The sequence below is a fragment of the Muscardinus avellanarius genome (genome assembly GCF_963383645.1).
Source record: "Muscardinus avellanarius genome assembly, chromosome: 14".
Lineage (NCBI taxonomy): Eukaryota > Metazoa > Chordata > Mammalia > Rodentia > Gliridae > Muscardinus > Muscardinus avellanarius.
Window position 1 is genome coordinate 838434 of NC_137800.1, and position 23530 is coordinate 861963.

Below are 23530 nucleotides of genomic sequence, written 5' to 3' on the forward strand. Positions count from 1 at the left end.
CAGCAGACCTGTGCTACAAGAATGTTAAGGGCAGCTCTTTAGGCTTGGACATAAAAGAATCCAACAGCCCTTTAAAACTATCCAAAGAAACAAGGAGCTGTGGACCTCAGTGTTGCTGCTACATGACTCCGTGCATTTAACAAAATCCACAGGGCTGTGCAGAGAGGGAGACACCAGCAGGCTCAGCAGCGGAGGCAGGGCTGGTAAATGGTAGGGAGAAAGGCAGGGAGCATGGCCTGGGGAGCACTCCCCCGAGGAGAGATGAGCGCCTCCTTGTGTGCCCAGGCGTGGGGAGCACTCCCCCAGGAGAAATGAGCACATCCACTTGTGCCGAGGCGTGGGGAGCACTCCCCCAGGAGAGATGAGCACATCCACGTGTGCCCAGGCGTGGTGAGCACTCCCCCGAGGAGAGATGAGCATATCCACATGTGCCGAGGCGTGGGGAGCACTCCCCCAGAGAGATGAGTGTCTCCTAGTGTGCCCAGGCGTGGGGAGTACTCCCCCAGGAGAAATGAGCACATCCATGTGTGCCCAGGTGTAGGGAGCACTCCCCAGGAGAGGTGAGCACGTCCACGTGTGCCCAGGCCTGTTCTCCAGTCTCCCAATGCTGTGCCTGTGTTGATAGAGCCACTGGAATGTGACTGAGCCAGGCAGGAAGGAGAACCTGGCGCCTGCACCCCAGGCCAGCCAGGGGCTTCCAGAGGCCACCTGCTCCTTCTGCCCAGTCTCTGCTTCTCTCTACTTAATGGGAAAGACCTTCTCCAAACAGCATGGCGGGGTGTTCTTGGTGGGGTAAAGGATGCTCCAGTCTCCTGGGACTGGCTGGTTCCAGCAGGTGTCTTGTCACAAAGGAGGAGTGGGCCACCCCCTGAGGCTTAGCCGAGCCAGCCTGGCCTCAGTGGAGGACACCAGAGCCTCCCAAGGAGGCCATGCTTGCTCAGAAGCCAGGCAGAGGAGGCGTGGATGGGCCTCCAGCTGCGTCACTCCCGAGCTCAGCCTGAGCTTTCCCGACAGGGGTCTCCAGGAGCATGGGGCTCTCAGTCTCCCCACACACACACTCAGCCCAGCTCCTCTGGCATGCATCCACCTGCCCTGAGGCACGGGCCGCCCTCCCATGTCAGCCTGGCTTTTCTGACCAGCCCCACAGCCTGGACCAGTGCCTCCCAGAAGACTCTGCATGATCTGGCCCTGGCAACCTTGGGGTCCATTGCTCAGTGCTCCTCACACTCACACTTCCCCCAGCTCTGCAGAGCTACCTGCCGGGTCCTGGGTGCACAGGGCACACACACATCTTGCTCTTGCCTCCCTCCCTCCCGAGCAGCTCAGGGTCACCCCTGCAGGAAGCCTCCCTGAGCCCTCGGAGCACAGAGCTCACTCCAGCACTGGCTTCGCTGAGGGGCCACAGTGGCCTCCTGCACCGTGCTGTGGGACCCTCCCTGCTCCGCAGCTGAGAGCACGCACCCAACACGGGGAACCACTGAACAGAAAGTGTCACCAGTCGCTCATCAGAGGCCATTGCTCGTCCACCTAACAAATGAGCTGCATTAAAGACACCTGTGCAGTAGTCATCTTTGCAGTAAACAGAGATCGTCGGTGTGAACAGACACCGCAAAGCTGATTCGCACCCACCCGATTTCTTGAACTCTTTATATATTAGTCAGAAGAGACCAGATGCCAGCTTCCCAGAGAACAGAGCACACCTTAAATGTGCAATTTTTCAATTAATAGGAAACCATATGCTTCCCTGGAGGAGGTATCCTCTTTCATGGTTTCCAAGACCACCGGTGGGTGGACAGCTTCCAAATGTAATTTCAGTTGGAGGAAACCTGGAGTGGTCCTTCGGTGCCAGGCTAGGTTGGGCCACTGCCAGCACAGGAGCCCGTGTCGGCAGCTCTGCGTCCCGGCTCCTGGGGCCAGGCAGCTGAGGACGCCTCTCAGCAGGGTGCAGCGTCCGAATGGAAGAGGAAGGAGCTGACAGGTGTCCATCTCTGCCCGCTGGGAAGCTGTCCTCGCCACGCACCTCACCTCCAAGCATGGCTGAGGCCTGGGGTTCCATCCCCAGGACTAAACAAGTGGCAAAGGAGACTGCTCAGACTGCAGCTTCATTGGTCAACAGCCTTAGGGCCACAGTCCTGAGCTACACTGCGGCCGGTGCTGTCCTCAGCCACCCAGTGGTCCCCGTAACTGCACACAAAACCCTGGGAACCCACAAAACACAGCACTGTTCCTTTGAACCAGTGGTGCTCTGCGGCACAGGCAAGGCCTGCAGCACAGGGAGCCTGTCTGTAGAAATGGTCACAGATATGCCCAGGCCCGCAGCCCGCCCTGCCCAGTGCGGACGTGTCTGCGGCCACGTAGCCAGCTTCGCCAACAGCCAGTGGCTTAAGTAAATTATGACATTACCTTATAAGTTGTAAAATTGGTTATACTTCTAGGAAGAACCTCACGTAAATTAGTTATGTGGAGTAGAAAGCCACCCTGTCTCCTGCGTTCCTGTACCAGGGAACGTCCACCCTGCTCAGCGTTTCTCAAGCACAAAATGTGTCTATGCATGCACACACTTCAGAACAAAATGGGATCACACTGCACACTACCAGAGGATTTTCCCTTTTCTCTCCAATATTTTATTGGTTTCTGCCACAAGCATCACTAACTCCCAAAGCTCAGCAGCTCAAAACAAGATGGGCTTCTCCTCAGAGTGTCTCTCGGGCAGGAGCCTGGCTGAGTCTCACAGGGCCAAATCTGGGAGGCTGCTGCTCTTCCCTGGGCCTGGCTAGAGTCAGCTGTCTTGCAGCTAAGAGGCTGCAGCGTAGGGTCCAGGCCCCATGCCCTCGCTGGCAATCGGCTGTGGTTAGCTCCCTGTTTCCGGAGCCTGCACAGGCACGCCCCTCCTGGTGGCCCCTCCTGCTTCTTCGGAGCCAGCTCCAGACCTCCCGCGCCATCTCCACGTTGCTTTCCTGACCCCCACCGCCCGACTCTTCGGTTTCGGGGCTCCTACCGTCACAGTGGGCCTGCCTAGGTAATCCAGATGCTCTTTGTAACCTCTTCCGCTTATTAGCATCCTCAGACTTGGTTCCCTCTTGTCACGTAATGGCGTATACTCGCAGGTGTAACACCAGGCTTGAGGTCATGGGGGTCAAAACCCTGCCTCCACAGCCGCCATGGGCAGCCAACAGACGATCCTGCTCAACCCAGCCCGGGTGCCAGCAAGTGGGCTGCCATGACTTACGGCCCATGGTTTACAGTTCACTGCTTTGTTGCTGAGAGCTGCCTCTGCCTTTCCATAGTGACACAGGTTGCAAGCATGTCTCCTTGTGAAAGCACAGGCGCAGCCCTGTATACGCCAGGCCGCTCTCCTCTAAGCAGCATGGGAGGGGATTCTACCGGCTCTGGCTGACTGTGAAACTTTAAGCGTTGTTTGTTTTGCAGCTTGTATGTTATCACCCGAGCTACGTTCTTGGTAGCTTTCTTGGTACTCTCACTCCGCACCTCCCAGTCCCTGCCAGCCAGGCATGTGCTAGAACCCCCTCCCCGAGCCAGGTGGGCCGTCCTGAGGCCCTGGGGAGCAGCCGTCTGGTAAGCAAATGCAGGAGTGGGTGAAGGAATGTGTGCTGGTGCCTAACATTATTCCTAACGTACATGAGGTCAGTGTCTGTTCATTGACCCAGTATAACACAGGAGCGAAATATCATTTTATTAGAAAGTATCAGATAATGTTGTTATTTCTAATCAATGACCTACTATGGCCAACAGATGTCACACCTTGCTTTAAAAGTTTGGCCTTCCAGTTTGGTCTGCTTAGAGGTCGCATATTACCAATAATCTTCAGCTTTGAAAGCAAAAATCCCAAGCAAAGTAAGTAGCATATGGCACATAGGCCCTGCTGCCCCAGTCCCAAGGAACCTTTAGTGACAGCAGCCCATGAATTCCACAAGTGCCGCCGAGCTGCTCTGTGTCCCAGAACATACAGCAGTCAAGCAGATGAAGGTTCCCGACATCAGCTTCTGCCTCTGATAGTTAAACTAAGAGTAACCAAGCACACAGGGTGCTGCAGTAGATTGACAGTAACCAAGCACACAGGGTGCTGCAGTAGATTAACAGTAACCAAGCACAGAGCATGTGACCGGAAGTAACATAACCGAGCTTGGAGCTGCCTCCCTAAGTAACAGTAGCCAAGCACATGGGGCTTTATATTAAATTAACCTCAACAAAACACAGAGCAGGTGAAAATAAAGTAACAGTAACCAAGCACAGAACGTGCTAAAAAAATGAGGTCACAGTGACTAAGTCCAGAGTGGCTGCAGTTCAGTGGCCGTGGGTTTTTGGTGGGAAGGGGTAAAGCATCGAGGTCTCTAAAGGGCGCCTTAAACCGGTCGTGATGGCACACGCTTGTAATCCCAGCATTCGGGAGGCTGAGACAGGAGGCTCGCAGTACGAGGACAGCCTCAGCTACTTAGTGAGGCCCTCCACAACTCAGTGAGACCCAGTTTCAAAATAAATAGCAAAAAATAGGGCAGAGGGTGTAGCTTGGAGGTAGAATGCCCCTGGGTTCCATCCCTAGAACTGTAAAAATAAATAAAATAAATAAATAAGCCTTGGTGGGCGCTTCAAGCCTCTGCCCAGGTAGACCCTCGTTCCTCAAGGTGTGTTCTGGTCTGCAAGCCACCTGCAGCACCTAGCACCCCACTCTTCTTATTTCCATCTCCGGATGAAAATCTGGAAACCTATACAATTAGCAAGTTCTCAGACTTCGATACAAGTTAGGGTTTGCAAAAACATTGCATGAATGTTTCCTGTTGCCTGGCTCCAGCCTTTAAATATAAACTGACAACTCAGAAATGTTTATAAAAAGAAGGCACTTTATTTATTAAAAAAAAAAAAGAGGAAAATGCGCCTGACACAGAAGGCTGAGGTGTCCGTGATAACAAGACGATCGTGGGAACCCCATAGCTTCTGGTGACCGACTGGTGACCGATCACCGACTCGGAGCTCAGCATCAGCGGGCGTGTGCAAGGGCAGGCTTCCATTTATACATAGGGCCAGGGACGCTGACCAGACGGTAGTGTCCATCACCTCTGCCTGCAGGAGCGCTGGCCCCGGGACCAGGCTGAGTCCCGAGCCCATAGCATGCACCCCTGGCTCTGCATCTTTAAAAACACGGTCTTGCCAGGCGTGGTGGGCACACTTGTAATCCCCGTGCTTGGGAGGCTGAGACAGGAGGATCACGCAGGTTCAAAGCCAGCCTCAGCTACTTAGTGAGGCTCTCAGCGACTTAGTGAGACCCTGTTTCCAAATAAAGTATAAAATAGGTCTGGGAGTATAGCCTGGAGGTAGAAAAGCCCCTGGGTTTCATCCCCAGTACAACAACAAAAATAAATAAATAAATAAATAAAGACACGGTCTTCACCTCTGTGCGCAGTCCCCACCACAGTGCCCTGCGGGATAGGCCATGCTCTGATGGGTGTTTCTGGCCAAGCATGGTGACACATCCTGTAATCCCAGTACTTGGGAGGCTGAAACAGGAGGATGGCAAGTTTGAGGCCAGCCTCAGCAACTTAGTGAGACCCTGTTTTGAAATAAAAATTAAAAGGACTGCAGGTACAGCTCAGAGGTAGAACACTCCTGGGTTCAATCCCCAATACTACTATTATTACTAACAATAATAATAACAACAACAATAGTTTTTGCTTCTGTTGTGAAAATGAAGAGACCGGTTCACATGGAGTTCCAGGTCTTCCATTCTCACACGGGGGCTCTTCCCCACGCACCTCTCTTCCCTCCCCAGGACAGAGTCAGAACACTCCGTATGCCCCTCTGGCGACTGCTCTGCAGGCCCATCATGGCTCCTCAGTGGGCACAGTGAGATCTGGAGGAGCCAGGTGGTTCCTGCGCTCTCCCGAGGGCACGAGTCAATGGAGGCCACCTTAGCGTCTGCTCTGGTCCAGGGCCTCGCTGTGTCCTTGGAGGAGCACCTCTCCAGAGCGAGAGTTCAAAACGTAAGGGTTTTGTGCCCCTCACACCGCAGGGCTCCTGCCTGCACCCGTGACCCTGAGCCGTGATCTCCATTGTCAGGGAGAAAATGGGAGCAGAGGGTCTGGTGAGCGTGCTGGCAGCTCTCCACCAGGAACAGGTTGCAACCTGTCTTCACATTCATCTGAGTCTCTAGTTTGTCATACAGTTGCAATAATCCATCGCCAATGTTTAAAAACCGCAACATCGCAGTAACTTACGCCTCACTGGAATAGAAGACGCAATGCTGGAGCCTCAGCTCTGGGCCCAGGCCGCGCCTGTGTCTCCTTCTGCACCATGGGCTGGGGCAGTTCCGGAAACCTCCCACGTCCACACCGTGAACGCCATTCAAGTTCAGCCATAAGCAACACGAGGTGAGCCCGGCGCTGCTGAGGTGCGTGCCTGTCCTGTCTGAAGCCAGGTGGAATCTCACCCCCTCGGGGTTCCGTCTTCAGGCAGGCCCGGAGGAGCCCTTGTGGCCCCTGGATGACGAGAGCCATCGCAGGCTGGGGTCCCGGACTACGCGGCCCCGGCGTGGCTCGTGGCGAGCTGTCTGCAGGGCACATCCGCTCTGCTCAGAGCTCCTGTGGGGCCACCGTAACTGAAGACACTGCTTATTCTGAGAGCTTTCGAGTCACACACCACGAACACTGGCCTCACTTCTAACATCCGTACCAGGAATCGTCGAGGATAACGAGAACAGACGGTAGCATTGCATGCGTGGCATTCAGCGTTTCCAAGATGTATCTTTACAATTCAATTGACAACATCTTTCTCTATAATTTATTTTTCCAGAAAAACACAAAGTAGAAAAGGCCAGTATTAGCAAACTGTATGTGAAGAGTCGACAGAGACGGGGATTCAGAGCCGCGGATAAGCGTCAGCGAGGGAGGAAGAGCACAGTCTCTCAGGGAGGGGGTTCTCGTTGCTGAAACGAGCCGGTGACCTGGCAAATGGCCATGGACAGCCTCGGTCACAGCCTGCCCTCGAGTAAAAGGTCTTGTCTTGATCCATTCTCTATTGCTAATAGCACAAGACCGCAGACTGGGTAAGTGCTGCAGAGACAGGGTATGCGGCCCACAGTTCTGGCCCAGGGGCTGCATCTGGTGAAAAAGTTTGCCACCGAGTTAAAAGGACAAAGCTGGGAGCTTTGCAGAAGCCAGACGAACAGAGCATGAGCCCAGCCTCCAAAAGTTCAGGACAGTCGGCCAGAGCGAAACCCAGCACTCATCGGAAAAGAAAGTAGAATCCAGAGTCTGCCCTGAGAAAGGAAGAAAGAAGAGAAGGGAGGGAGGAAGAAGAGAAATTCATATCAAAAATAACAAGGCCTGAGAAGACCCGGATGTTAGAATTACCTGAAAATAAGCTTTAAGCAGCTATTACAAGGTCTTATGCATTCTATAAAACAGCTGTGATAAGCCGGGCATGGGGGCGCTCGCTTGAAATCCCAGGCTTCGGGAGGCTGAGACCAGAGAATCGCAGTTCGTGGACAGCCGCAGCTACTTAGTGAGGCCCTTTGCAACTGGTGAGACCCTGTTTCAAAATAAAGAATAACAAATAGGCTGGGGGTATAGCTCAGAGGTAAAAGGCTCCTGGGTTCCATCCCCAGTACCACACCAAAAAAACAAAGAAACAAAAACAAAAAAAATCAGCCGTGATAAGGCTCAAGTTCTTAAAGGAAAAGATGAACTTTTAATTGTTTAATTTTTATTAACATACTTTATTGTATGCATTAATGGGGTCCAGTGTGACATTTCTGCACACATCTATACAGTGTTCTCTGACCAAGTCCTACCTCCCACCACACACACGCATGTGCGCGCGCGCACACACACACACACACACACACACATGCACGCATGCACACACACACGCATGTGTGCGGGCGCGTGCACACACACACGCGCCCCGTTCCTAGGCCCAGCAATTGTTTGTACATTCAGCTTAGCTTTAGCTTCCACATGAGAGGGATCACGCAGTATTTGTCTTTCTGTGCCTGGCTTATTTCATACCCGGCTCCACCAGGCTGCTGCCAATGGCAGGTTCATTCTTCCCTTCCTTGGCTGGAACACTGTTGTGTCTGTGCACCACATCCTCTACTCACTCATCCGTTGGCGGTATCTACACCCATCCCACGTCTTCGCGCAGGTGTCTCCTTGGTGGTCTGACTTCATTCCTTTTACATACGTACCTCGGCGGGGTCTACACTCCACAGCCGCTGTGACCGTCTTCCTACAGGACCCACTGACTCTCTAGAGAGGCCGTCACAGTGACTTCAGACCCGGGGCAGCCAAAGCTCACCAGGCCCAGGCCCGGGTTTGGCGTGGACCTGAGATCAGCCCCTGAGGGGGAACACACATCAGGGACTGCAGGCTACGCCCCAGGTTTCCATACTGGAGCCCTGCCCCCGGGTGCAGCCAGTAGACCACGGAGAAGAGCCATCATCGCAGGCAGAACGACGTCTGGGGGTGTGGGCACTCTCAAGCCCTGAGGAGCCCCTGACATCAGCTCCAGGAGTCAACAAACAGCCTGTGTCCTGAGCCCCGAGGACCCTGAGACGCTGGAGGGAGGCCCCGGTCAGCTGGGGTTTGCACCAGACATCACACGGCGCATGCTGAGGGCAGACCAGCCCGCACGCTCCCCCAGGCAGGAAGCAGAACACATCTGCCCCCGCGTATGGAGATCATGTGCAAAGCACCCCTCCTGAGCCAGGCGATTCATTACGGACCTGTGCAAAATGAGCACAGAGAGGTTAGGTTGGGAGGACTCCCATGGAGCACAGAGAGGTTAGGTTGGGAGGACTCCCGTGTTATGGGAGGAGTGCCACACCGCCGACAAGAACACACACGCGTCTGTCTGTGTTTTGGGGCACTCAGGTTTTCACATGCAGGTGCTATTCCACCAGGTTCTGTGTGTAAAAAAGATAAGGGGCCCGCTGTACTTGGAGACAGCACATTTGGTTGTAAAGGTTTGCTTTCTTCCAGGCTCCTTAGAACCTGCATGGAGTCTGTACTGCTTTGTAAGGTGACAAAGACGGAGGGGGTGGTTGGCTCTGTCTCTGTGTCGCCAAGTGTGTTTGCGTGAGCCTAACCCTGCACTCAGAGCGCTGCTCAGGCATATGTTTGTTATAAAGATTTATGTTTATAATAATCTCAAGTCACAGATGAGGTTTGCAGGCCCATGATTCAGCAAGGGCCCCTGGAACAATTTGCAAAAAGAAAGAAAACAGCAGAGTACGAGGAAACCCATTATTCTCTTTCCCATGGTTACTTTCCCACTCCTGAGCTTTCTAAAATTGGCTCCAGTCTCCTCTATGCATATATGACTACCAAATGTGAGCAATGTTTGAAAGGCAAAAACAAGAACGAAAATATTTTGTGTCGTTCTAGAAACGGTTTATGGTCGCCTTCTTAAATATCCAGAGCCACCACCCAATCCCTGCAGGAAAATATTTTCAGCCTCTGACAACTGGGATGCCACAGTAAGATTTACACGTGGGGTAGATAAGGTAATGTGGGGGGGTCCTGAGGGAGTCCCTTGCCAGGCCAGCGAGGGGAGGCCCGCTGGAAAGGCTTGGGGACCTCGCCCTGTGCCGTGAGGAAGGCATAGGTCCCTGGCTCCCGTGGATGTAACTTTAGTGGGCCCCCCACCCTCAGTTCTTGACTTCTTATTTCTAGGTCTGGCCCGGGACACCCCATTATCAAATGCTATGCCCTTCAAGGAAATAGAGTTTTTAAATCTCAGTTAAGCACAATGAAGCTGAAGTGGACTTTTTAAAAACACAGCCAGCCCTCTATGTACACAAACCCAACCACAGGTGGAAAGCTCAAAGAGAGCGCTTCCCTTGACCAGTACCCTCACTGCCGGGATCCACAAAACCAAACCGCCCAGCTTAGAGGAAGGGAAATTTTTATTTGCTCACAGACGTTTTAGGGAGGAGATTCCAGAACTCAGTCCATGTCAGGCTGGGTCTATGGAGCTCAGAGCATGACCGCAGGAGGCAGAGGGAGAGAGCAAGGGCTCTGCTCTCACACTGAGGCCACAGCACAGGAGCCAGCGCAAGCAGGTCAAGGACACAAGCGAGTCCCTACGGCCACGCCCAGTCCCTATGGCCACCTGCCTCCCTGACCGCTCAGTAAACGCATTACAATGGCTTTATCTGCTCTCCAGGACTTTCCATCTTCTTGCAAATCTTCTTCTTTATGGCTGAATAGAATTCCATCGTGTGTATTTCCCAAAGTTTTGCAATCCATTCATCAGTTGATGGAGGCCTGGGTTGGTTCCATATTTTGGCTATTACCCTGGAAAATCATTGGCGGGAGGGGTGAAGGGAAAATGGGGGTGGGGGGGAGAGGGCACCAAGCATAGCTTAAATGTAAACCAAATATGTTCAATAAAAAATTTGTAAAAATAAAATAAAAATGCTCAATGCACCAATTACATCAATAATAAAAAATAAAAACCTAAGTCAGATCATCTTAAAAAAAAAAAACAATGGCTTTATCTGCCAATGAGATTACAATCCTTGTGGCTTAATTCCATCGGCCCTGAACATTAGTACATGAGCACTTCAGGGAACATCCTATACCTGACCACAACAAAGACAAATACAGAAAGTTCCAAAATACACTTGAACCGGTGAGGCAGAGCACTGCCCTGGGTTCACAGGGTGAAGTGCCAGGAACACCTGCCAGGCTCAGAGACCCTCAGCGGCTCTGCAGCCGGTGTGAGCGTCAGCACATGGGAAGGCTGCCTCCTGCTGGACATCCTGCGGAACAACACCCAGGCACACACACACAGCATTTACCTCTGGCTCAGGTGTCCTGAGTTCCAGAGATAACTGAATGTACTTGGAACGATTGTGGTGTTCTATGCAAGTGCCATCCCATTGTACAGGAGGCTCTGGAGAGCCCTTGGATTGTGATGTCCAGTCCTCTGTGGACACTGAGGGGCAACCGGATGTGGTCGTGGAGGATGGGCCGCTTGGGCTCTCATTCTGATTAGAAAGCTGTGGTCTTGGAGTTAAGCTCGCAAATCATCAGGCCCCCAGTCATACCAGGAGGGCTGCTACTGAATCTGCCATGATGAGATTAAATGGCTTACTAGAGTGGCAGGTTTCTGCCTGCAGCAGATGTTAACTGTGGTGGGTCTCCGTTTCAAAGGAAAAGCAACTGTATTGGCTTGCTACAACAACCACATGGAAGTTGCATGCCCGGCTTGGAATACAGAAAAGCATTAGAAGGCAGAGCAGGTATTTGAGACAGGGTCACAGGCTGCAGGGTCCCCACCTGAGAGCTGCCCATGCCACCAGGGTCCCGAGTGGAGTGGGGCCGCCCTTCCCTCCAGGCAGACACTGTGGAAAACCTCAGACACCAGGTCCAGAGGACGTGGCCCTGCTGCTCAGTGCAGGAAGCAGCTTCAACCTGAGAAAGTGCAGCCAGCACAGTGGTGGCATGGAGGTAAAGTGTTTTACAGAAAAGATGAGCGATACCAGGGCGAATCTGGTAGAAACACAACGTCTGAAATCAGAGCTCTCAAGGGAACTCAGGGGGACGGGCAGGGCAAAGGCTGTCACTTTTGCAAAGACAGTGAGTGGGGCCCCAGCCCCAGTTAGTCTCCAGGTGCCCCCAGTAATGCTGCTCCTGCCCCAGGCTCGAGCGCCAGGGCCCCTCGTGATGCCGTGTTAAACACCGTGCCAGGGAGGCTGCCAGGGTCACTTATGGGTGACAAGGTCTGCTCCAGAGTCAGCTGCACCCTGCTGACTCTGCTGCTCCAGGGAGCCTGGCTGGCTTGGGTGGCTGCCAGGGGGCCTGGTCCCTGTCTGCTCCCCCCAGGGGTTCTGGTCTCTGTCTGCTCCCCCTAGGGGGACTGGTCCCTGTCTGCTCCCCCCAGGGGGCTGATCCCTGTCTGTCCACCCCCCTAGGGGGCCAGTCCCTGTCTGTTTGCTCCCCAGGGGGCTGGTTCCTGTCTGCCCGCACCCAGGGGATCGGTCCCTGTCTGCCCATCTGGGGGATGCAGGGAGGAGGGAGGGCAGAACTCTGCAGGTACAGCATAGGCCAAGCCTGCTGTAGAGCTGCTGGCCCCTCTGCTCCGGGCAGCAGCAGGTGAAAATCACCAAGAAGGTTCCTCCTTCTCTCACACCAAAGCTAGCATCAGTTTTAGGCTAGCTTCTTCTAATTTGCACAATCTCCTTGCCCCATCTAACACACACACACACACACACACACACACACACACACACACACACTTTTTATCTTGTCTGTTTTGAATAGAGGAAAGGGAGCTAAGTTGGAGTGTGTTTTGCTGTTGTATACCTTCTTTTAAAGCAATATTGATCATAGAAAGGACGTCTTTATCTATGATTAACCACCTTTTCTTCATTGTATTTTTGGAATCCATTTTTGTCTAATGTCCAATTTTTCAAAGAAGAAAGTATATCAGAGAGAAAAAAAATATACCAAGAGTTTATTTTGAAAAGAAAGAACATGCTGGGCATGGTGGCACATGCCTGTAATCCCAGTACTTAGGAGGCTGAGACAGGAGGATGGAAGGTTCGAAGCCGTTCTCAGCAACTTAGCAAGACTCGGCTTCAAATTAAGAAATAAAAAGGGCTTGAAGTATAGCTCAGAGGCAAAATGCTTCTGGATTCAATCTGCAGCCATGGAAGGAAGGAAACAACATGGCATACTTTAACACCCAATGATGGCATCAAAGCTGTGTTCATATGCATTTTCACACATCTGCCTATGAAGGCTATTTAATGTTCCATCATTATCCAAAATAGGCAGGAGGAATGATGAGTAGTTTCTGTCCACATTGCTCCGGGTTCCTGATAAAATGAGTATTGTTTTTTGTTTTGTTTTGTTTTGCTGTATTGTAGAAAGATTGTCGGGAAATGAGCTGGAGGTTTAAGCTAGGCTGGACCTTCTTTCTGCCAATGGCTCTCAGGACTTTCGCATGTTGTCAACACTTTACAAAACAGAAAGAAGGAATGCCAGAGAGGACTGACTTTTAAGGGGCTCGGGGAAGATGGCCATGCTGACAATGCTGTGAGCTCACTCCTCAGCCTGGGCTTTCTGTTTGCCCATATTGCATAATCTGCTCACCTTCTGCACAAGTTAAAACTAAAATGAGCCTTTTATTTTTTTTCCAAGGATGTAAAGTTGCCAAAAAGCTAACATGATTTTTATGAGGCTCTCAGAGCGTTGGCTTAGATTCGGGAGCTGAGTTCGCTATTCTGTTCTGTGCATTATGAGTGTTTCAGCACTTTTTTTAAAAATTCCGAATGATCCTAATTTCACCACCTGGCCATAAAGAGTCAGGTTTCTAAGCAATTTTGTAAATGGCCTCCCTTATTACTTTTGATGAAACTCACATTTGAGGATGAGAGTCTCGGAATATTTGCAGAAGGCAGAGTCATCCATCCAAAGAAGAACACCCTGCTGGGATGCTCCCTGTCTGTCTCCCTGGCGCCCACAGGGCATCTTCTCTCCTTTCTCTTTTCTTGCAGCCAGAGCTACCTGCAAGCTACAAGTGAGGTATCTGTCGGCCATGGCCTGGACCCTGCTGCCAACTACAACTCCCCGAAATTCCGCTCCAGGAACCAGAGCTACATGCGGGCAGTGAGCACGCTGAGCCAGGCCAGCTGTGTGAGCCAGGTGGGCACTCCTCTGGGGTCCTCGGGGTCCCCCTGCAGCATTTCAGGGCAGACCATGCAGGTCCTGCCAGGCATCAGCTTTGATCAGAACCCAGGCACTTTATAAGGGAAACTTTTGTGAAGTCTGAGACCCTCTGCATTTTACACTGATTTCCTCTGGGAGAGCGGTCCCCGACAGGGTGCCTCCACTCAGGCCCTTTTCCCTTTCCAACAAAACAGGGCCAGGGAGAGGCCCCGGCTGCCGTGACTTCTGCTGCACCCTCCAAACTGGGCCTGAGAAGTTCAGTAAAAAGTGCTACAGACTGCGGTGCGCTCAGTGGGCAGCGCGGGCCCAGCTATGCAAGGGCAGAAGCGTGGGGCCAGCCCGCGGGCTCACTGCCCAGGCACTGGGCCCCAAGTAGGACTCGCAGTCACCAGGGAACAGCAGTTTCGGATCAGGCCCCAAGCCGGGTGGAGAGGGAGGCACACCCAGCAAGCAAGCAGGCGCCACTAACGCCAGCGTGCCGCCAACGGGACAACTTCTGGGTGTTGCCTAAGCATGTCGCTTGCTCATTTCAACTGCGTGTGCTGGCCCTGAGCTGGCCCTGTGATGTGTGCCCTTTGAGGAGAGTGGGAGCCTGGGCTCAGAGAGTCAGCCCGAGAGTAACTAAGTGTGATCAAGTCATGGGTGGTGGGCACCAGCAGGGGCATCCGGGAGACTCTGTGGGGAATGTAATGTGTGGTGCTAGGGGAGTATGATTCACAGAGAGGCCTCTTGGCTGAAGACAAGGCTGAGCCATTAGCAGCTGGCCACGGGCCGTCTTTCTTCTGCCACAGGCTTCAGATTCCTTTGGAGCGGGCCCTTCCAGCTTATAATTCTCTCTCATCAGGAAAAGCACTCTGAGCTTTTCCTCCAGCTCATGAGTGAGTCTGTTCCGGGGTTCAGAGCACGTGTGGGCCCGTCTAGGTCAATTTGGGACCCTTCTCACTTCTTTCCCTCTGCACAGCCTCGTGAGGGGTCTCTGCAGAGGGAGCGTGGTAAGAGCCCCTCACGGGTGCACAGTCCTTCAGGGGAGAGCTCCCCCCAGGGGCTTAGGGATGTGTATGCCGTGCGTATGGCCTTCCTAAGTGGCCTATCAGGGACCACTGACATTCATGACAAAACAATCCAAGATTTCCAATAAAACTCCATCTAGGTGAGAACTTAGGTTGAACGAAAAATGTAGTCCAAAAAATGTCCCATGTTCAAACACGTATGAGCATCCCTGGACACGTACGGGCTGGGTAGACCAGATGCTACCCCAGCTTGCTGTGGTGCCTCTGCCCTGAGAAGTCTGTTTCTGCCAGGCACTACAAACACCTGACTGTGCCCCTGCAGGCAGCCCGACCTGCTGCTGCACAGCCCATGGATGTCCCAAGGATGACGCTTCAGCATCAGCCCTGCCCTCATCCCACCCCATGGCCTCCCCAGCGTCTCTGCAGTCAAGGCGGAGCAGGGCCCACTCAGTATTCTCTATTGCCTCCCCATCCCCACACCTCTGGACCATAGCGGAGCTGCACCTGCTCCACAGCTTGCACCCACAGCCTCCCCAGCTTCTCTGGACTACAGCTGATCTGGATCTGCTCAATGTCCCACCCACTGCCTCTAGAGTTGGAGCTGAGCTCACCTGCTCAGCTCCCCACCTCCGCGCCATCCTCATCTTCTCTAGAGTCGGAGCTGAGCTCACCTGCTCAGCTCCCCACCTCCGTGCCGTCCTCATCTTCTCTAGAGTCGGAGCTGAGCTCACCTGCTCAGCTCCCCCCCCCACAGTCTCTAGAGTAATGGCTGTGTTCACTCACGTTTTTAGTGAGAGCGTGTTCTAGTATGTAAGTGATCTCTGGTGAATCCAGAGAACCTTATTCAGAGGTCTGAGGAGGAAATGAGCAATAAACATCGTGTCTTTTCTTTCTCCTTTCCTTCTTTTTTCTTTCTTTCTTGGAGGAGAATCTGATTCTTTTACTCTATTTCGTACTGTGAGAGGGAAAGCATCTTCTACCTGCCTGCCGGCAAATCCAGGAGTTCAGGGAGTGGCATCTTGGACTCTCGGCCCTGCAGCCCCTGCAGCTATGGACCACATAAAGCAGGAGGGAAATAGTCCTCTCTTAAGTCTGAGCCTTTGTGTCAGGGGGGATACTAGGAGGCAGAAGGATGATAGGAGGGTGGAGGGGAGGAAGTGGAACCCAGCTCCAAAGTAACACTGGGCACAGAAGGGCACTGTGCACAGCTCACGGGTGGGCGCCCGACGCAACACGCAGGGTGCCACGTAGGACGAAGGCACCTGACCCCGAGGCTCGGGCTCGCCCAGTGGACAGAGTAACTCCTCACGCATCTGCAGGTGTCAGAGTGGGGCAGAGGGAGGAGCTTTTCACCCCAGATCAAGCGAGGGAGACGCCAGAAGGCCAGGCCATGGAATCTGCCCTTAGCTCTGATGCTGGGGCTGGAGGTACAGGGCGGGGTGCAATGGCTGCTCCAGGTGTGGGCCGAGCCAGAGACAGGTGGCCGGAAGCTGGGAAGAGCAGGCAAGAGGGCGAAGCTGACTCCCACAGAGCGTCTGTGCCGCGGCGCAGCAGCCCAAGCTCTAACTGCAGCCCCCAACTCAGGGTGAGCCCCAAGTTCTGGCCATGGCTCCTCCTAGGCCAGGGCGGGGGGCCAGGCAGAAGACGCACCGGGGTGCAGGAGGCAGGCTCAGGCACCACGACCACTGTTCCCTCCCAAAGCCTGGGTCTGTCTCCTGCCCGTGGCCCAGAGCCTCAGCCCCTCTCCTGTGTCGCCGGCGGTATCCTAACACGCACTGTGGGTAGTACTGCAGGAACCCCAAGAGAGAGGCCCGCGGTGTGTGAGTACTCAGACGAAAAGAGGCCTTCTACAAAGGCTCTAGTCCATCAGGGAGAGAGGCTCCCCCTGAGCCCGCTCCTCCTCCCAGGCTCAGCATCCACCTGAGCGACCAGCCCCGGTGCAGCTTCTAGCGCTTAAAACTCCCTCCGTCCCTTCCATGCTGTCTTACTTCTGCGCTTCACTCTCTCCGACGCCCATCGAAAGCTCTCTCCCTGGTGCGGGAACACCTAGCTGCGCTGCGAGCGTGAGCGCCGGGGCGCCTGGCGGGGCGGGGCTCTCTCCTGGTTCCTGTGATGCGGCTGTGGCCCGCCGTGTGGTCCAGGCGTCACATGTGCCCTTGGTTGTCCTAGATGAGTGAAGCAGAGATCAACGGGCAGTTCGAGTCAGTGTGCGAGTCCGTCTTCAGTGAGGCTGAAGCTCAGGCCTTGGGTGCCCTTGACCTCCCCGGCTGCTTCCGGACCAGGAGTCACAGTTACCTTCGAGCCATCCAAGCCGGCTACTCCCAGGACGACGAGTGTGTCCCGGAGATGACGCCCTCCAACTTGACCTCGACCATGAGGTCAACATCAGGTAAAACACCCCCCTCCTCCTGTGGAAGCCCACCGGTGCGCCCAAGCCTCCATCCCGGAGGGGGCAGCTCGCCTTACTGCAGGCCCCACTCTCCAGAGGCCCGGCGACCTTCCCCAAGCTGCACGTGTTACCCAGTCACGTTTGCGGTAGCATTTTGAAGTGTTTCTTTCAAAGATAACCTTTCTTCTTTCTCTGAACAAGAGCCACAAATTATCGAGGCTTTTAAAATAATTGGGTATAACTATGTCAAGTTTTGCACAGGAGAAAAGAATTTTAGTGTCGACATTTGGAAGGTGACTGGATTCTAAATAGCAAAAGTTTAATAGAATACAGTGAAATTCCAGAGGAGGTGCAGTGGCTGCAGGCCATCCGCACTGCGGTACCCAGCCCTGGTCTCCGCTGCTCGGTGAGCAGATCCATAAACGTGATTCATCGCTGCCAAGAAAATCAATCGTTAATGTAAATTCCCTCATCGTCTTAGGGCTCGAAGGATTCAATGTCAAAACTTTCTGTAGTTTCCATATCCACCGCCCCTTTGGAAATTTACCACCTAAGCTAAATACCAGGGCCTAATGTTTTACTGCACTATTATTATTTATATCACATAATGAATATACATGGTCTGGGGAAGCCCATAAAACACAGCAAGCAATAAAAGCTGCTGCAGTGCACGTGAAGGCCGAGGAGGAGAGCTGTGGAATATCACAGTGCTGAGGAGCGAGGTGCCCGGAACACCTTAAGATCTGCAACGGGGCAGCCACACCCAGGGGATTCACAATACAGAGCCGAGAAGAGACAGAAACCAGCCTCGCTCACACCGATAGTGTCGGGAGCCAGAGGCAGGTGAGAGGAGTTCAGGGTCAGCGCAGGACTCGTGAGGCCTAGAAAAGCCCCAGGTGCAGCTCATGGCGTGGGAGGAGGCCGCTGGAGGCATGCCCCAAAGATGGCAAGCTGCAGGATCCAGGCCAGCCCTGCTTGGAGAGGGAAGATGTCCCAGACATGTAGATGAGCATGCTGGGCCAGACCTCACCCGTCACGGCCGCCTGGGACATCTTTGAACCTTTCTCACTCTACTCCTGCAGTGTTCAAAACACGTGATAGTCCTGATCATCGACTCAGATGAGCTTCAGGTCAATAACGGTGGGTGCCCAGCGTTCCTCCGCGTGGCTTTGCGGCGCTCCAGCGGAGGCTTGTGGGATACTCCGACTCTAAGCCGTGGGCCTGGAGGAGATACGTGCTGGGTCCCAGTGCTGTGGAGAGGGCAGAGCAGGTGCCCGAGCAGCGGGCAGGGCAGCAAATGGAGCAGAGAAGAAAGGGCAGGACTGCGCTCCACAGCTGCTGTTATTAAAATAGCACCAGGCTGGGCGTGGTGGGCATGCTTGTAATCCCCACGCTTGGGAGGTGGAGACAGGAGGATCGCGCAGGTTTGAAGCCAGCCATGCTGGCTTAAGAGACCCCGTTTCAAAATAAAAATATATTTAAAAAATAGGTCCGGGAGTGTAGCCCGAAGGTAGAAGGGCTTTCAGGAACCCCAGTACAACCAAAAAAAAAAAAAAAAAAAACAACAGCACCATGTGGGAGAAGTGCTCCCTAGTCCGCCGAGCTCGTTGAACGTCTCTTACAAGCAAGCACCCAAGTAAGGACTCTCCTGATCGTCAGAAACAATAACTTTTTGGTAGAAAATGGTTTTATGTTTTCAGGGCTGTCATTTCTAGAGAGGTAGAAATAAGACAGGTTTCACAGAGGTAATATAAGAACCAGTGGCCATCTCAGGTGGAAATTCTGATTTGCATACACAGTATATCATTTTTACCACCCATATTACATATTCCAAAAGTCTACACACCAACTAGATTTTTTAAATCCTTCTATCCAAAGTTTCCACTGGCCCTTGGCCTGGTTATTGAGTTAAAATCCCCCATAGACTCTGTAGGGAGTCATGGGCTGTCATGGAGTGGACTGTGCTGAAGGAGCAAAGAATGGGACGGCGCCCTTGGAGATGCCCGGTGCCAGGTAGGAGAGCTGCCGCCGGGAAGAAGGGCGGAGCCACTAACCATCGGGCCCTCCTACCCTGCGGCCCTCTGGATCCTTTACTAAGTGCTTACAGTCGTCCTTTACTAAGGAAAATTGCAATGGCATGCAACACACTCTTTAAGATTGTGGAAACTACCAAAGAAATGGAAAACTCCCATCTAGAAAAACAAAAATGTAGCCAGGCAGGTTCGTGGCCAATCTCAGCAACTTAGCAAGGCCCTCCACAACTTAGTGAGACCATGTGTTAAAAGAAAATAGGGCTGGGGATGTAGCTCAAAGGTAGAATGCCCTCGAGTTTAATCGCCAGTACCGCAAGAAAAAAGACAGGAAAAAAAGTACAGTAAAACAGTCAAAATAGACAGGATATAAGTGGCTAAGTAATTGTGCAGCTGAACCTCAAATTTGATCCAGAACTTCCTGTGAGGTGAGGGGAATTCAGTAATCTATACTAGGTACTTTTTACAGGTGTAAATGTTTATACTAGTACTGACCTTTAGTAGTGCTCCTCCATCTCCTTTTTTGGTGTGTGTGTGTGTGTGTGTCTGTCTGTCTGTCTGTCTGGAGGAGGAGGAGGAGAGAGACTTTTGGCAAATTGATTTTCTTTTATATTTCTAAAACTCTTGAAAGAAATCGGAAAAGTTATTTTCAAAAACATTTCAAAGTGATTGTTTTGAAGAATAAGATTGATTTGAACATATTTCTTTACAGGGGCTTGAAAAAGTTGGCATAGTTATTAGACTGCCTCACCTTGTAAACATGTCAACATACGATTTTAATATTTATATAATGAGTTAAATACCAGATTTCTGCACAGGGTTGTGTCAGGAGTTTAGCTAGATGGCCAGCTGGTGCTGTGGGCCAGTGTGGCTTTCCGTGCAGTGTGGAGGTGTCACCAGCCTCCGAGGCAGATGAGGCTGGGCTGGATGGAGCCCTGCTCACGTGTCCCCAGAGATGGAAGACCCGACTGGGACACAGACGCCCACCCTATGCCTCAAGCATGCGTCTGCCTGTCCGCTCCCAGTTGGCTTTGAAAAGTGCTGGCTTTCATCCCTTGCTTGGTATTTTTCTCATCTGTGAAATGATTTATCGAGTGGGTTTTCTTATCTAAATATACATTTCACCTGATTTTTCTAGGGAAGGAATATTATTGATACTGTGGAGGAAATGGTATAAAATCAAATTATAGTGATTTTCCCCCCTCTGGCTCACAAATCATCTCTCCGTAAGTCACAGCTAGTTCCAGAAGTCATGAAGCAGTCGGAGTGCCATGCAGAGGGGCGGGGAGCCGCGCAGACCTGCGGCGCCTGGGATCCTGTGTCTGCAGCTGGTCCCTCAGGGCAGGATCATCCTGTTTCCAATGATGTTTGCCCCCACACAGCGAAAAAGTACCTCCGTGTTTGGATGCCTTGAATTAATATTAGAGCTAGGGTAAACATCTTTCTCTACTGCTATTTCTTTTCTGCCGCCTTCAAATTCTGCTTCTTGCTGGGCATGGTGGTGCACGCTTGTCATCCCAGCATTCGGGAGGCTGCGACAGGAGGATCTGGGTTCTTGAACAGCCTCAGCTACTTAGTGAGGCCTTTTGCAACTCAGTGAGACCCTGTTTCAAAATAAGGAATAAAAAATAGGGTTAGAGGTATAGCTTGGAGGTAGAATGCCCCTGGGCTCCCTATTCAGTACCACACACACAAAAAAAAATTCTGCTTCTTTGCTGACCAGTCTCAACTGGAAGAAATATGAGAATAGAGTCCTCCTCGTTTTGGTCTTCTAGAAACAGAGAACAGTGTTACAGGCACTTTTTTGATTTACTGGTGAGTGGCTTTTCAGGTGAGTCTGGGAAGTCCACTGGGCTGACACTTCCTCAGCTGCTGCTCCAGTGCCCACCGGCTGGCAGGGGGAAGTCCCTTAGGAGGAAGGCTGCCTGGCACCGCCAGCAAGGCCTGGCCTGCATCTCTGGCTCAGCTCCTATGTGGGCACAGGGCTCAGCTTGAGGGTCCCGAGCCGTCTGCCTTGTGTCAGAACAAGAGAGAAGAACGGGGACTGGGTCGGCTTCCTTCCGCCGGCTAAAATGAGACAGCTACACAAGGAATGCTCTGGGGGAGAGATGAGCTCTCTCCTAGAGAAACGAGCAGCGGGAGGCTGTGAAAAGCCGTGGAATCTGAAGAGACGTGTCCGCCCAACAGGCCTTCTCTTCAGCCCTGTCCTCTGGAGCGGGTGTTGGCAACTGGCCAGGTGTGCCCAGAAGCCGCTGCTCGGTGCAGAGCCTCTACCAGCAGGGAGTCGCTGGCATGGCCCCACACATCCCCAAGGCAGAGAAAAGCCACGAATGGTCCAGACAGCAAATGAGCAGAGTATCTTAACCACAAGAGTGCCACGTGGACTCTGTGGGAGAGATAAGGGCAACGATCTTACAGGTACCGTTAGAATCAGCTGCCTGTGCCGTGAGCACCTAGCGCCCGCAGCCTGCACTGAATGTTCCCGTGCAGAAGGCTCGGGTCCTAGGCTTTGGCCTCGGAGCCTGATCATCTTGGAAGCTCCACCTTCTGCCATAGCACGTGGGCTCCGTGGGAGCGGGCGCATCCCAGGGCCGAGCAGCTGCCCAGTCATAAGCCTCTAGAAGTACAGCGCAGAGTAGCCCCCGTGGACACAGGCTGCGTGTGCCGCCTGTGGTGTCTTTCTGCAGATGGGACCCGCTGGGACAGAAGGGTCCAACACAGGAGGATGTGCATCCAGAGGGACCTGGACTGCAGTGTGGGCTTCCTTGGCCTCCCTCCCCTGGCTGAGAGCTCCCTGCACCCATCTCAAGCATGTCCTAGCAGGCAGTGAAGCCCAGGCACAGGGAAGCCTGGCCGGGTCTCTCAGGGTGAGCTGGCCACATTGGCACCGCCGGCTATAGCACCAGCCACGGCATCCCGGCTCCTTTTACCATTTGAATAGTGCTGAGGCTTACGGGCTGGAGCCTCCACCTGCAAAGCTGCAGACCTCACCGAGTTTAGCAGGTGTGTCCTGGTGTCGGCCAAGGGCAGGCGAGGAATAGGAAAGCTCTGAAACCCCCCACGGATTCATCGCAGAGAGTGTTCATGCCTCTGTTTATCCATGAATTTATTTATTTACTTTGGAAGCCACAGAGGGGAGAGATAAGAAAGAATGAAATGGCTGATCATATCAAACGTTACCATGAGCATAAGTAAGATAAGAAAGATTTACCAGCTATGGCAACTTAAAGATGGTTGCTGCCGTGCACGGCTGCGCAGAGTTCCTCGAGAGAAACCCAAACTGCAAATATGGGGGTAGTGTGTCCCAGCTTCACCTGGTCGATGTGTGCATCTGGCTCCTTCTCCAGTGGAAACTGACCTTTTCTTTTCGGGTTATTGATTGACAGCAGGTCATTACTTCACTCTCGTTTTGATCAATCACACAAGCAATTGAATCAAACCCACAAATATTGACGTAGTGCCTGATGCCTGCAAGACACTGGAGAAATGCTTTATAAAATGAAAGGAAGCAGGATTTGAGATAGATTTGGAAGCCCCCGACATATACAGGAAGAGTTGGTCATGATGTTCAAAACCCTCTACACTAATGCTTGCTAAGTGACACTTCATCCTTCCTTCTAATTGCTGTTGAGCTGTTCCACATTGCCCAGGGATTCACAGAATGGTCAAAATTCCTTTTTCTTCTTCACATTTGTGGGTGAGCTTAGATTTCTTTTTTTATGAGTTTCTTTTTTATGAGTTGTTCTTGACATCAATTTTTTTCATATTTTATTTATATGTGGGACATATTGAAAATGGTATACATTTAGATTGTTCTTGGTGCCCTCTCCCCTCCCCGGTTTCTCTCCCCTCTCCCAACACTGAGCGTCCAGGTTAACCATGCTACATTCATACTTTTACACATATTTGGATGTAGCTCCTCCATTAATCAACCTCAGCCTTCTTCCTCTCCTATCCTTCCATTCCAGCTTTGCTGAGATTTTCCTCCATTATCTGGAGTCCCTCTGGTTTTCCCACTACACCCTAGTTTGGGAATATTAGAGAAAACATAATTCCCTTCTCTCTGTGCTTGGCTGATCTCACTTAACATAATGTTCTCCAGGACTTTCCATCTTCTTGCAAGGGCTATGATTTTATTCTTCATTATAGCTGAATAGAATTCCATTGTGTGTATTTCCCATGATTTTGCAATTCATTCATCTGTTGATGGAGACCTGGGTTGGTTCCATATTTTGGCTATTATGAATTATGCTGCTATGAACATGGGTATGCATATGTTACTGTAGTTTTCTGATTTCAACCTCTTTGGAAAGATACCCAGGAGTGGTACAACCAGATTATATGGTGGATCTATTCCCAGTTTTCTAAGGAATATCCCACCCTAATCTCCATAGCGGCTAAACTAGTTTG

At 52.3% G+C, this 23530-nt stretch overlaps 1 protein-coding gene across 1 annotated transcript in view; it reads left to right on the plus strand.

Moving 5' to 3' along the window:
- The window catches only part of DLGAP2 (DLG associated protein 2), a gene marked incomplete at its 3' end in the record, with an annotated part of 448164 nt that overhangs the window by 387937 nt on the left and 36697 nt on the right, over positions 1–23530 (plus strand). The window contains exons 6-7 of the mRNA XM_080710521.1: positions 13520–13667; positions 16871–17090. Coding sequence (XP_080566647.1) covers positions 13520–13667; positions 16871–17090 — 368 coding nt within the window. The remainder of the gene's footprint in view (positions 1–13519; positions 13668–16870; positions 17091–23530) is intronic.